The sequence below is a fragment of the Pseudovirgaria hyperparasitica genome, assembly GCF_010093815.1.
Source record: "Pseudovirgaria hyperparasitica strain CBS 121739 unplaced genomic scaffold EJ05scaffold_8, whole genome shotgun sequence".
Taxonomy (NCBI): Eukaryota; Fungi; Ascomycota; class Dothideomycetes; order Acrospermales; family Acrospermaceae; genus Pseudovirgaria; species Pseudovirgaria hyperparasitica.
The window spans coordinates 37339-50218 of NW_022985556.1; the positions used below are offsets into that span (position 1 = coordinate 37339).

General features: G+C 40.6%; 4 protein-coding genes across 4 annotated transcripts; 2 read left to right on the forward strand and 2 right to left on the reverse strand.

Moving 5' to 3' along the window:
- Positions 1-6637: 6637 nt before the first annotated feature.
- EJ05DRAFT_492909 (benzoate 4-monooxygenase cytochrome-like protein P450) lies at positions 6638-8329 on the reverse strand (the record flags this gene model as incomplete). Its single annotated transcript, XM_033746071.1, has 3 exons — positions 6638-6748; positions 6809-7978; positions 8024-8329. The coding sequence occupies 3 exons, from the start codon at positions 8327-8329 to the stop codon at positions 6638-6640; spliced, it is 1587 nt and encodes a 528-aa protein (XP_033600266.1).
- A 1042-nt stretch (positions 8330-9371) lies between these two features.
- On the forward strand, positions 9372-10379 carry EJ05DRAFT_492910 (uncharacterized protein; the record flags this gene model as incomplete). The annotated part of the gene is made up of 1 exon (XM_033746072.1): positions 9372-10379. One exon carries the CDS (start codon positions 9372-9374, stop codon positions 10377-10379), a length of 1008 nt encoding a protein of 335 aa, XP_033600267.1.
- A 64-nt stretch (positions 10380-10443) lies between these two features.
- On the reverse strand, positions 10444-11869 carry EJ05DRAFT_476131 (vacuolar protein sorting-associated protein 21). Its single transcript, XM_033743958.1, has 3 exons — positions 11453-11869; positions 11328-11391; positions 10444-11262 (listed from the first exon to the last, which is right to left on the reverse strand). The coding sequence occupies exons 1-3, from the start codon at positions 11531-11533 to the stop codon at positions 10643-10645; spliced, it is 765 nt and encodes a 254-aa protein (XP_033600268.1). The 5' UTR covers positions 11534-11869; the 3' UTR covers positions 10444-10642.
- Positions 11796-12467, forward strand: EJ05DRAFT_367254 (uncharacterized protein). The gene is made up of 2 exons (XM_033741119.1): positions 11796-12048; positions 12145-12467. The coding sequence occupies exons 1-2, from the start codon at positions 11919-11921 to the stop codon at positions 12426-12428; spliced, it is 414 nt and encodes a 137-aa protein (XP_033600269.1). The 5' UTR covers positions 11796-11918; the 3' UTR covers positions 12429-12467.
- Positions 12468-12880: the final 413 nt, after the last annotated feature.

Below are 12880 nucleotides of genomic sequence, written 5' to 3' on the forward strand. Positions count from 1 at the left end.
GCTTTCTTTACTAATTACTACTTTTATACTAATATTACTACTTTACTAATATTTATTATAGGTTTCTAAGTATCTTCGTTAGGATTATATCCTTTCTAATAAATTTTATATAGCTATGTACTATCTTTAGCACGTTACTAGCTAAGTATCTACTTAACTTCGTAGATATCTATACCTTCTTACGTAACTACTTTATATAGTATCTATTTAGAATAATCCGGTAATAATAAGGTATGAAATAGCTCGAGAAGCGTAATATAGAATATATTATATATCTTTAATATAGGAGGGAGTTATAACTCGTACGCCTAGTTATTAATTACACGAGTAATCTTATTTAGATCTATTATTATATAGTTAAGCTTCTTCTTTAGTCTAATACTATGAATATTCTTACTATTTAGTAAAACTTTATCCCTAATATTTAAGATTATAGGTTTTCTACCCTTATTATAGTGCGATTTACTATAATCTATAGTATCTTATAGTAACTTTATAATACTTCTTTACGTTTAGAATAGTTCTATAGTAATTTCTATTACTTTAACGTTAGGTCGTTCTACTTTAAACTAAGTCCCTAAGAACTATATATTATAGTTCTAACCGAAGTTTACTTTAAACGGACTCACGTAGGTTAACGTATATTAGCTATTATTATATACGAATTCCGCGATATAGACTAACCTTACCTAGTTATTCTACTTATAGTTATAATATACGCGTAAATACGCCTCGACTATCTAATTCTACCGCTCCGTCTACCTATCTATTTATAGATAGAATATAGTACTAAGTTTCCGCTTAATTCCTAGCGTATAGTAGAAATCCTTCTAAAATTTAGACGTTATCTATAGACCTCTATCCGAAACTATACTATTTAGTATACTATAGAGCCGGACTACGTCACGGAGTAGTATATCTATAAGATCCGGTACTTAGATCGTCTTCCTTATAGGGATATAGTATAATATCTTTATAAATCTATCTAGAACTACGAGTAAACTATTATAAATATATCTAGAATACTTACTTAGGGGTAGATCTATAATAAAATCCATTAATAATTTCTTCCATGCCTCCTTTAGCATAGGTAATAGCCTTAATTTACTATATAGTAAGTGTCTATATACTTTCGTATACTAGTAAACGTTACACGTTTTTATATAGTCTTTTATATATTTATAAAGACCCGGCTAGTCGTATGTCCTTCGGATTAAATCGACCGTCCTTATAATACTAAAGTACTCTACTAACGCGTAATCGTGCTATTCCCTTAAAATATTAATTTATAAGCCGCCTTCTAGCACGTAGAGTCGGCCTTAGAAGTAGATCGCGTCCGATTATCGTTTCTATCTTAATAACTATAGCGGATCTATAGCGCTTCCTTTTATACTTATAACTTTCTTTACTAATGTATCGGAATTCTAGGTAGATTTAATTAAGTCTTTAAGGGTTTTCTTAGTTTCTTAGACGTTTATTTAGATTACTTAATACCCGCTCTAATTCCTGCGGAGAATCGCCGAAAGTATCCTAGCTTCTAGTATTCTATTAGATAACTAGTCTTATAGTATCTAAAGTATAGTATAGTCTAACTTATACTAACTATCTACGTTATTCTATAACGATTTCTTATAATCTTTACGCCGCGATAGAGGATTAGCTTTATTCTCTCTTCTAGCTTTATATAAGATTTTAAAGTTAAATATTAATATCCACTTAGCCTAACGTACTTATTAGCGATTAAGGACCTTAGTTAATATAAAGTAATATAGATTTATATAATCCGATAATAATTCGATCTAATATACGGAGTCTTCTAAATAATATTACTATTACTTAAAACTCTTAATAATTACGAGTAGTTCCTAGTTATATATATTATAACGCGTCTCTATATCCGCCATTTTATAGGAAAAGAAAGTAACCGGGTACTATTATACCTTATCTTTTATATCTTTATATGGTTAACTAATAATTCTAGTAATTATAAATTCTAACGCGTTAGTTTTAATCCGAATATACTTCTCGAGATTAAAATACCTAAGAATCGGCGTAGTTATAAAGTAATTCTTTAACGATCGGAACATATCTTATACTTCTAGCGTTAACTATATCTCGACCGATTTAGCTTTACGCTATGCTCGCCTACCTATAGAGATTTTACCGCCATTCTCTATAAGTTTATTAAGCGGCGCCGTAATTCGTAAGAAGCCTATAATAAATTTATAATAATAGTTTACGAAACCTATAAATATTCTAATTTAACGTATAGTAGTAGGTTCTAGCTATTCTATAATAGTCTTTATACGCTCCGGCTCCATTTTTAGGCCGCTATATATTATAATAAAGCCGAGAAACCTAACTTCTTATTAGTAAAACTTATATTTAGATAATTTTATGTAGAGTTTTTACTACCTTAGATAATTTAGTACCGATTTCACGTGTTCTTTATAATTCTATATACTATTAGAGTAAATTAGTATATTATTAAGATAAACTACGTAAATCACGTTAAGTAATTCTACGAGTATAGTATTAATATATTCTTAAAACGCTCCTAGCGCATTTATTAGCCTGAATAGTATAATAGTATACTTAAAATAACTATATCTAGTCCGAAATACGGTTTTCTACTTATCTCCGTAACGAATTTAAAGCCGGTAATATATATCTCGTAAATCTAGCTTTATAAAGTACTTTACCTTTATTAATTAGTCTTAAGATTTACTAACTAGTGGTAATAGGTAACGATTCTTCTTAGTTACTATATTTAGTACCTAATAGTCGACGTATAGATATAAACTTCTATCTTTCTTCTTTACGAAGAGAATAGATGCGCCGGCCGATAACGTACTATAACGTATCTAGCCTCTTTTAAGGTATTCTTTAATATATTTACGAAGAACTTTAAGTTCTAGTCTTAAAAGTAGATAAAGTAGGCTATAAGGGATATCTACTCCCTCTTCGAGCTCGATCTTTAGCTTATACGGCCCGTGATTAGGGAGAAGTAATGTATCTTCTACCGAAAATATATCTATATACTATGAATATACGTCGGGTAGCGTGTCTTCGCCCCGATTATTACTATCGTTCTTATCTTTATCGATAATTAATAAGAATATAAGATAGATTAGCGATAATCGGGTCCGCACGGCGAGGTTCTATACCTCCTTACTAATAGTTATAACTTACTAGTATAATTTACTATGGTATTATCGGAACATTAATATCTTCTTCTAAAAATTAAGGATAGGGTTTAGGCGTCTAAGCTAAGGCATCCCTAGAATTATATTCTATTAGCTAATATTAGCTATAATAAATTTATTAGATATCTACTATTTTATTATCTTTAAGTTATGAACTTTATAATTCGTTATAGCTTTACCTAAAGTTCTAACTTTATATCTATTAACTACGATAGTTCGGCTAACTTTACCGAGATCGTATAATAATCTATACTTCTTTATAAGAATTAACGAAATATAGTTATCTTCTATACTAGTATCTATAAGGGCCTATATAGTTTTATTACTATTTACTATAGGTAATAATACTTTTAGTAATATTAGGTCTTTACTTACTAGAAGGCGCTACGGCTCCTTCTAAGTATATATAATTTAGCTAAGGACGTAGTTAGGTCTTATATACTAGTCTATTCTTTTTTCGGATTCTTATAGTTAGGCGAAATATATTCTATTTCTCTATACTTATAGTAATGAAGTGCGCTATAATCCTACTATTTTACGATAGGCGTTATATTTAAGCCTATGCCTTATCCTTTTCCGTGTTAAGAAGTACCGCCTTAATTATTTTAGTATTCTCTTAACGCGTTTCTACCCTAATTTATACTCTTCTAGCGCTAATCGCGGTAAGGTTACTCTTAATTAAACGTATTTAATCGACCTCGTTTCTAACCCGTATAGGGTTCGTTGGTTTTACCTAGAGAGCCGCGTTCCTTAAGGATGCGGTAGTATTTATTAGCTTTCTCCTCTAATTTATATAGATAGTTAAAACTTAATAATACTATTCCTAGTCTTTCGCGGATTAACGGAAGTAGTACTTCACAAAACTAGAATATACAAATATTTTCCTATAGCGTAGGGATATTATTCTATAGGTTTTAGAGGTATTATAGTAGTTAAGTAGGTGTCTAGTTCGGTCGTTATACTACGCTTCTTAACTTAGATAGTACCTTTCTTTTACGTTCTCTATCCGTTCCGAGGGTATTTAGTATAAATATAGCTAAATATTCCTAGGTTATCGTAGATAGTAGCTATACTTCCTTCTATCTATCCTATTAATCGTGGGATTATAAGTCTAGGTATTATTCTCTAAATAAAATACGTTATACTTTAGTAGAAAAGAGTAGAGAGTTATTAAGAAAGTACTTTTCGTAGTCTCGCTTCTAGTCTTTCTACTCCTTTTAGTTCTTCCCTATAAATATAGTCAGGTCTTTAGATTTTAGTATACCTAGAGAAGGAGTAGGGTAAATCGGTAATAAAGCGGCCGGGTATATGGTAGATTATTATAACTCTAATAGTAGGTGAACTAATTCCACCTAAATTAGTATAGGAAGTCGTCTACCTACTATCGTTTAGCGTAGTTCTTTAAGAGACTCCTTAAGTTCTTATCTCTTTATAAGGAGTTTCGCGCGTTCTATCTATTCTTTAAGGGTTTAAATCTCTTAAGTCTAATTTACGATATATTCCTAAAGTTTGGCGATGGTTTATTATAATACCTTACATGGCTCCGCCACAACTCATTATCCGGCTTTATATTATTAGAAGTTACTTAGCGTATCTACTATTTCTTTATCTAAAAGCTCCGTAATTCGGTCTAATATTTCTACTTCTCGGTTAGAAACGGTTAGAATTAATACTAATTATAGAGGATCCCTATTATTTAATATAGTATTACTTATCTCTATAGTAGATCGTGTCGACCTTCTCGGTTCTAGTTAGACTATCTTAACTATAGTACTATATAGAGAGTAATTCGAATATAAGAATAGAGTTATTAGATAGTAGTATAGTTAGATAGAATAATAGAGTATATTCTATTATAGAACGAATTACTACTAAACTCTTTCGGTAGAAATCTAAGAGTATATATATAAAGGGACGCCGATCTATCTAGCACGTAACTATTTACCGCCCTTTACGTTACCTCCTAACCCTGTTAGCTAAGGTATATATAGGTCGGGTTCTACCTAAGGCTAAGTCCTAATATAGACTATATAAACTAATTTCTACTTATTAGAAATTAACCTCGTATAAGAGTAAGACTACTCTATAAATACATTTCTATATCCCTCTATGAACTATTAGACTACTATTCTACGTCTTTACTTATTATAATATAGAACTACTTAAACTTTATAAAGAAGCCCTTTATCTCTACTACGTCCTCTACTATAATATATATAGACTCTTATACCTTCTACTTTATCTTTTTATACTTAGAATTACGTACTAGCTATTATATAACCTAGTTACATCTAATTAGACGTGGTATATAGTTAAAACTAGGCTTAGTATTATATATAAGAATACTCTCTATAGTACTCTAAATCTACCTAATTAAAGTAGATATACTAATCTTATTATAGTAGTATATATACTCCTTAAGGGTAAGCTCCTTCTAAGGATTAAGTCTATTAGAAGTCTTAGTTTATATAGTTTTTAGTAGTCTACTATAACTATAATATAAGATATAATAGTATATAGCGCGATAATAACGCGCTAATACTACTAATAATCTAAATTTTATGTCCCAAAAGTCACGAATAGTAGATTAGATCTTCTCCGCCTTATTTTAATATATATAAGATACTTTAGATATAGTAGTATTACTATATTTAAATATATTATCTATATAGTACTATTAAAGTGTATATGTACGTTTAAGTCGGGAGCACTTCGGAGGTTATAACTCCGAAGTGCGTGGGACGGGTAGGGTAGAACCCTGTTCAATCCTTCCTTTAAATTGATCTGCTCGAATCACCTCATCATTACATTTGTCCATATAGCTTCTGTGTACTCGCGGACTGCACAGCCAAGGGTGTAAACTATACTTTACATAACATAGACATTCTACAGTCATATATAACATCTCATAGAAAGGCGCTTCCCTCCCAAGAAAGTATTCAGTCGCAATTTAAATAGCCCAGATAACCACCATACACGTCAGAAAATCATCAGTCTACAAAAACGTATGCTCAAGTCAAAACAAATATGAGCCATTAATGCAGCAACGCATCAATGATGGGAAAGAAGTGTAACTGAAGAGGCTAGAGAGTCATGCAACGTTGCGTACAGTTAAGTCAATGATACAGGAAGTCACGAGCGAAGCACTGCCTTCTGGCTGCTAGAGAGCATGCTCGGCACTAACTCATGACAGTTCCGGGGGTCTATGATAGCTTCTTCCTGTACCACTACGTAGCGTGAAAAGTACTAGCAGGGTTGGCATGTCAGCTGGCGGATATGAGGCTGAGGGGAACAATAAGATGAGGGATGTGTATCTAATTTGGGGATCCTGTAGAGTAAGTTATGTGGATCTAGGGGTGATGCTGCTCTCGAGGCATTCAATCCGATTCTCGGCTGTCGCAGCCCTAAATCCGACGGCTGTGCCTACACATCTAAACTGTTGCCAGTGTAACTCTGAGTTTGAATTTGGTATTGAAGGCCAACTGCCGCACAAACCAGCCATTATCGGTCACCCACTCCTTTTCTGGTTGATCAAGTTCGATCTGCATAACAATATGTCAGTCACCATCACGAACACACCCATTATTCCTACAGAAACTCACCTCAAACCTCCTCAGAAAACTCGGAACCAACTTATATACCTCCAACAGACTAATATTTCTCCCGATACATGTCCTTGCTCCTGCGCCAAAGTGAAACATTGTTGCTTTCATGTCCCTCAGTTTTTCCGGCTTCGCGTCAATCCACCGCTCAGGTCTGAACGCATCAACGTCCTCTCCGAAGACCTCTGGACGTCGGTGTAGGACCCAAGCGTTGCAACCCACAATTGTGCCTCCAGGGATATGCTCGTCACATATGGTTATTCCTTTTGCTGGAACAACACGTTCAAGGAGCAAGCCAGCCGCAGGATGAAGACGAAACGATTCTTGGATGACTGCGTCGAGGTAAGGCAGTTTTTGGGATTCAGACCAGGAGACGAGGCCATTGTCCCGGGATTCAATTGTACCGTCTAAGACAGCGGCGTCGAGCTCGGCCATGAGCTTATTGTATGCGATGGGATTGCGTAGCAGGTAGTAGAATACAGCGGAGAGGGAGATGGCGGTGGTTTCAGAGCCGGCAAAAACCATACTGACGCAGGAAGTCAAGACCTGTGTATCGGTCATGAATTGTGGGTGGTCGTGTGCTGCGGCGTTGAATTTGGAGAGGAGGTCAACGCCGCCTTTGTTTCCTGACGCATCTGCCGGGAGGCCGTTTTCTTTGATCTTCTGCATCTCGACAGCGCGTTCTTGCGAACGAGATAGAGCAAACTGTGTTATAGGAAAGACATTTTTGCTTAAACCCCATCTTTCAGCGAGAAGTTTGAGTGGGTTCTTTTCTAATAAGAGGTCGATGATAGGCATTTGACCCACCGGGCCGGCGTAGCTGAGGAAGCGGAAGAGGAAGGCGATGACACCGTCTACGTCTTCATTTTTCTCGACGAAGCCGAGACGTTTGCTCCAGGTAAGGTCACCAATGACGTCGAAAGCAAAGAACTGGAGCCACTGAGAGAAGTTGCAGCATCGGTTTGTCTGCACGTAGAGGCGCTCTGTCTGGTCGAGGAAGATGGTCAGGGTGGAGTTGACTAAAGGCTCGTATGAAACAAGGGAGCTCATAGCAAAGGCGCTGTTGACGCAGCGTCTATATTTGGCGTGGTAGTCTTCATCTGTGGTTGAAAACAGACTTGGTAAGCGCCTCCCTTTGGACGTTGCTTGTTGTACGGGGTAGAAATCGGACTGTGACCGGGTCAGTGTTGCTTATTTATATCTTATCAGACGTACTTTGACGAATCCCTTATTGAGACCATAAATGGATTTTATTGCCTTAGGATCTGCAAATGAGAGCACATTGGGGGCCAGGCGGACGATATCTCCAAGCTCTTTGTGTAAACGTATGTGAGTTTGCTCAGGCTTTCTACCAAGAGCATCAGAGAACCTCCACAGATCGGTGTATGATGCCAACCAGGGGCCTGGATATTTGCTGAGACCACGCTGATACTTGTTCCAAACAAAATATGCTGGGACTAATATGCTTGATATGAGGAACCAGTGATGGGACGCAAATGCGACAACATCGTTAACAATCATGATATGAAGCGTCGGACACTTTGGAAGTAACACGATTTATGCCCTATAAGAGAAATAGAAGAAGTAGGGGCATACAAGTGCTAAGAGCGACGTATATTAACATATGCTTTTCATGGATCTAAATTTAGGATCCATATGTATGTGAACACCAAGTACCTATGTACCGCCAAAATCCGAAATGTCGCGCCTGACAGTCACGAGTGCGATACAGCGGAGTTCGGCAGTTGATTGTCGGTCAAATTGTGGAGGTAATATGTAGTGTGGACGGCTTGAGGGAATGTGGGGAAGCTTGAGTCGCAGAGGATTTCCTACACAGCCAACCAGAACTTGATACAATCTATAGCCCTGTTGGCCTAGCAATAGGCTCGATGGACTTACTCAGAGCCCGAACTGCGACTCACAGATATAATGGAGTGAAAGCAGCGATATAACTGCAAACTAACACATTCCCTTTGCTACCCAGTACTGATGTCTCCGTCTTGCAACTGCCGAAGATCGCGACCTATGGTGGCCATGCGACGTGTACAGCATGTGCTACGTGTACATACCGGCAGATGAACAAGGCCGAAATCTCGAATGATTTTTCTTGCTCTCGGATCGCACATGTAAATTGATGCCTGCGATCTCAGAGAGAGAAGGACAGTTGGAAGCCCGCGCGCGCGAGAAGCATTCTGGGGATTCGCAATCCCTCCAAGGTCAAGGATCAGAGAGTTAGCAAAGTTGTCGTAACTGAACCAAAGGCTAACGCGTGGAAGAGGCTGTAGGAGATATTTCGATGCCTTGCTCATATGGCTATGATGATGTTGTGGTGTTGCAGGTGCAGGCTGCTCAATCGTATTACTAACTTAGGACAACGCCACCTACGGCAGGCAGCCTGGAGGGAGTGTTTTTCTTCGCGACGTCATTCCGGTCACAAATCTCCAGGCTTCTTCAATTCCACAAGCGCATGTCCCCTCCGGCTATTCGTCTTCACCATTCTCCTACCCATAAACTCTCTGCCTTTGTCCTATACTCAAACATCCTGTCACCATCATCACTCAACATGGCGACGCGAAGAAATCATACCTCGACCTCGCACTCACATTTTGTCGACCGCACAATTCCGTCGGCCACACCTACACTGCAAGCCCAGCAACGGTCCCCCTTCCTCCCGACCCGCCTCGAAGCCCTGCTCATCGCAATCTACCCGACGACCCTCTTCCTGGGCTCACTATTCAGCACACTTTCCAGCACAACCCGATCCGCTCCTTACTCATCCGCCCTCCAATCACATCCTCCCGAATCCGCGCCAAGCTACTTCGCACAGAAGAAAAACATCTTCAACGTCTACTTCGTGAAGATTGGTTGGTTCTGGACCACACTCGCGCTCCTGGTATTTGTTGTCACCAACCCGACTCTCGGACCTCCACTATGGCCCTCATTAACGAGGAGGAGGGCACAGAGTGTACTGAGGTGGGCTTTGGCGACATGCGTGTGGATGTTTACGACACAGTGGTTTTTCGGGCCGCCGCTGATCGATCGTGGGTTCCGCATCACGGGGGGCATTTGTGAGATGTTGATCGATAGCGATGCCGCAGAGACAAAACCTTTGCTGAGAGAGGGCAAGGAGATATTGACGAGTGCAGCGTGTCGCTTCGCGGGAGGTCGATGGAATGGCGGGTACGATATCTCGGGACATGTTTTCTTGCTTATCCTCGGTAGCGCGCTGCTGTGGTTAGAGATCCTGCCGGCGATGTCGAAGGCGGAGGGCTTGCGGGATGGTAGGAGTGTGCAGTTACAGAACGGACGTGTTGCGACGGCGGCGAGTGTGAAGGATACTAGGGATACGGAAGGGGATGGCGATAAAGACGTAACTGGGTACGGCGTTAATGTTGCGCTCGGCATTGCTGCACTCATGTGGTGGATGCTGCTCATGACCGCTGCTTACTTCCATACTTGGCCCGAGAAATTCACGGGACTTTTGGTTGCATTTGGTGGCCTTTACGTCATATACTTCGTCCCTCGGGGCGTGCCCATCTTGAGATCAATAGTAGGCATGCCAGGAGTTTAGATCACAAGATATTGGCCCGTAGACGGACTCGTAATTCTGCCCGGCTAGCATTATCTCATCTCAAATCAAGACATTATGTCTATAATTAGTAATATGAATGGATGTATGTGTACGCCTATCATCTTCTTCGATATACATGACATGGTTAGTTAAAAAGTTGTGCAGGAGCACTCCATGAGTCCACACAAACAGGCTCACCCAAACACCCACTGGCTGGGCGCGTAGATACAGTTCGCTGTACCCTACACTTGTACCATAACACACTAACATGCGCAGCCCTCTTTCGCACCAGCCGGATCCTGTCCGCCAGTCAAGTTCACCCTGCTAGTATCCTCTGGCCTGCTGCCACCCAGATTTGTGTTACCACCCACACCACGCGGTCCCTTCAAACTAGTCTCCGGAATCGCATTCGCAATCGCCGTAAAAACCTCTGCAACATTTTGCCCGGTCTTCGCCGAGGTCTCAAAAAACAAGAGACTCTCCTCATCCGCATACCCCTTTGCCGTCTTCGTAGGCACCTTGCGCGCATTCGCATTCTCGTTCTCTTCGCTCTCAGCTACCTCCTCATCACCCTCCGTTGTACCCGCTGCATCAGCATCAGACTCATCATTTGTGACAGGAGAGTCGTCGGAGGCTAGGTCGGCCTTGTTACCGACGAGCGCAATTACGATGCCTGGAGAGGCTTGACGCTGGAGTTCGGCAACCCAGTGTTGGGCTTTTGTGAGAGACGTAGGCTTCGTAATGTCGTAGACGACAAGTGCGGCTTGGGCGTTGCGGTAGTACATGGGCGCCAGGCTGGCGAAACGTTCTTGGCCGGCGGTATCCCAGATCTCGAATTTGATGGTACGGGTTGGGAGATTGCATTTTTGAGTAAGGAAGGCGGCTAGAAGGGAATGTCAGCCAGTTCGGATTCAACCAGTACGTTCTGGTAGATGATCAATTGCGTACCCCCTATTGTAGGCTCTTTATTTTCTTGAAAATCATTATTCACAAACCGCATGACGAGCGAGGACTGCGATACTTTATCAGTAGGGAGATCAAGAGCGCAGCATACTGATCAACATATAACGGACCTTTCCTACTGCAGCTTCACCCAAAAGTACAAGCTTGACGCTGCTGCTTGGCTTAGGCGCTGTGGCTCCTGAGTCTGCCATCGTTGGTAAGTTTGATGATCGGTGCCTGGTATGAGATGTCGAGATTAGGGGGCTTCGAGATAGTTGAGATCAAGCGGTTTTGGACAATCCTTAAGAGAGTGCTATCGCGACTTAGGCGTTGAGTGACTGGCGACTGTGTCGAAACTGTAGAGGTCTCGGCGATGAATATGGATGGAGGTCGGGTGGTTGCGAGTGACGAAAGCAGTCACGTGCTACTTGGCGCGTCCACACGGTTCGTTCAGTCGCGTCTCCCGGGCATCAATTAAAACACGAGCGTTTCCTGCACTCTAATAATATTTCACATCGCATGTAAGCTAACATTGGCACGACTCCTCTTGCTTCACAATGATTTACTGCCGGTTAGGCAGGGATGTTGTGATTTTACATGGCTTCAAACATCCACCGACACGACACTTACGGAGTGAAAGAGCATAGACGGGCAGTCCTTCCCTCAAGAATGCAAAGACTGTCATCTGGATTCAGACCAAGTCATTTTACAATTACCACAATGATAGGTATCAGTTCATCCACACGAAAACCCTCATTGTTACACTAAAGACATTTCACAATACACTCATTCATATGGTGTACTCTGTCCTGACCGTAGATAGACATTAGGTTACCAACTGGTGGACTCGCCGCCGTATTATTTGTCCTATGGACCGCAAGGGTGAGGTGTTTGTCGAAAGTAAGGATCAAGAATGAAGAACAACTGATGGTTATTAACAAGGGTCTGAATACAGTATTCGAAACCCACATACAGGCCTCAGGCTCACCATATACGAATCCGACGGTGATCGCTAGACGCTCATGCATAACATGCGTGCACAGATACTGGAGCGACCCCCAGAGCAGTCTCGTCTCTCGTCTTGGCGAGCGGCCCGCCGTCTGGTGATTGACTGATCGGCAATGCGACGCATACAGTAAGGAGGGATTTAATTCGCGAAGCGATCGAAGCGCGGCTGGTTGAGTGCTCTCCTAGTGGATGATCAATTTCCCGTGCAGAGATCAGCTTCCCTTTCTTGCGTCCTGGCCATTCCTGGCCATTGCTTATGGCTAGTCCAAGTGATCAAGGCTATTGCCAACAGCGAACCTACGGCTGGTTCAGGAACGCGCGCGTGTTTCTTTGTGATCACAGCAACATGAGCGTGTGGTTCAATCTGTTCACCCTCGGAGCTGTCGCGTCTAGGAACAGCTTTTGTATACGGTGCGTCGCGTCACCGCAGAACATACATCCAACAAAATCATCATTCTGCAAGAAATGGCTCGGTACGGAATCCTGCAAGGAGCTGTCAAATCAACGATGTAATATCGAAACACAATCTGGCATGGCTACATCCTACGGCA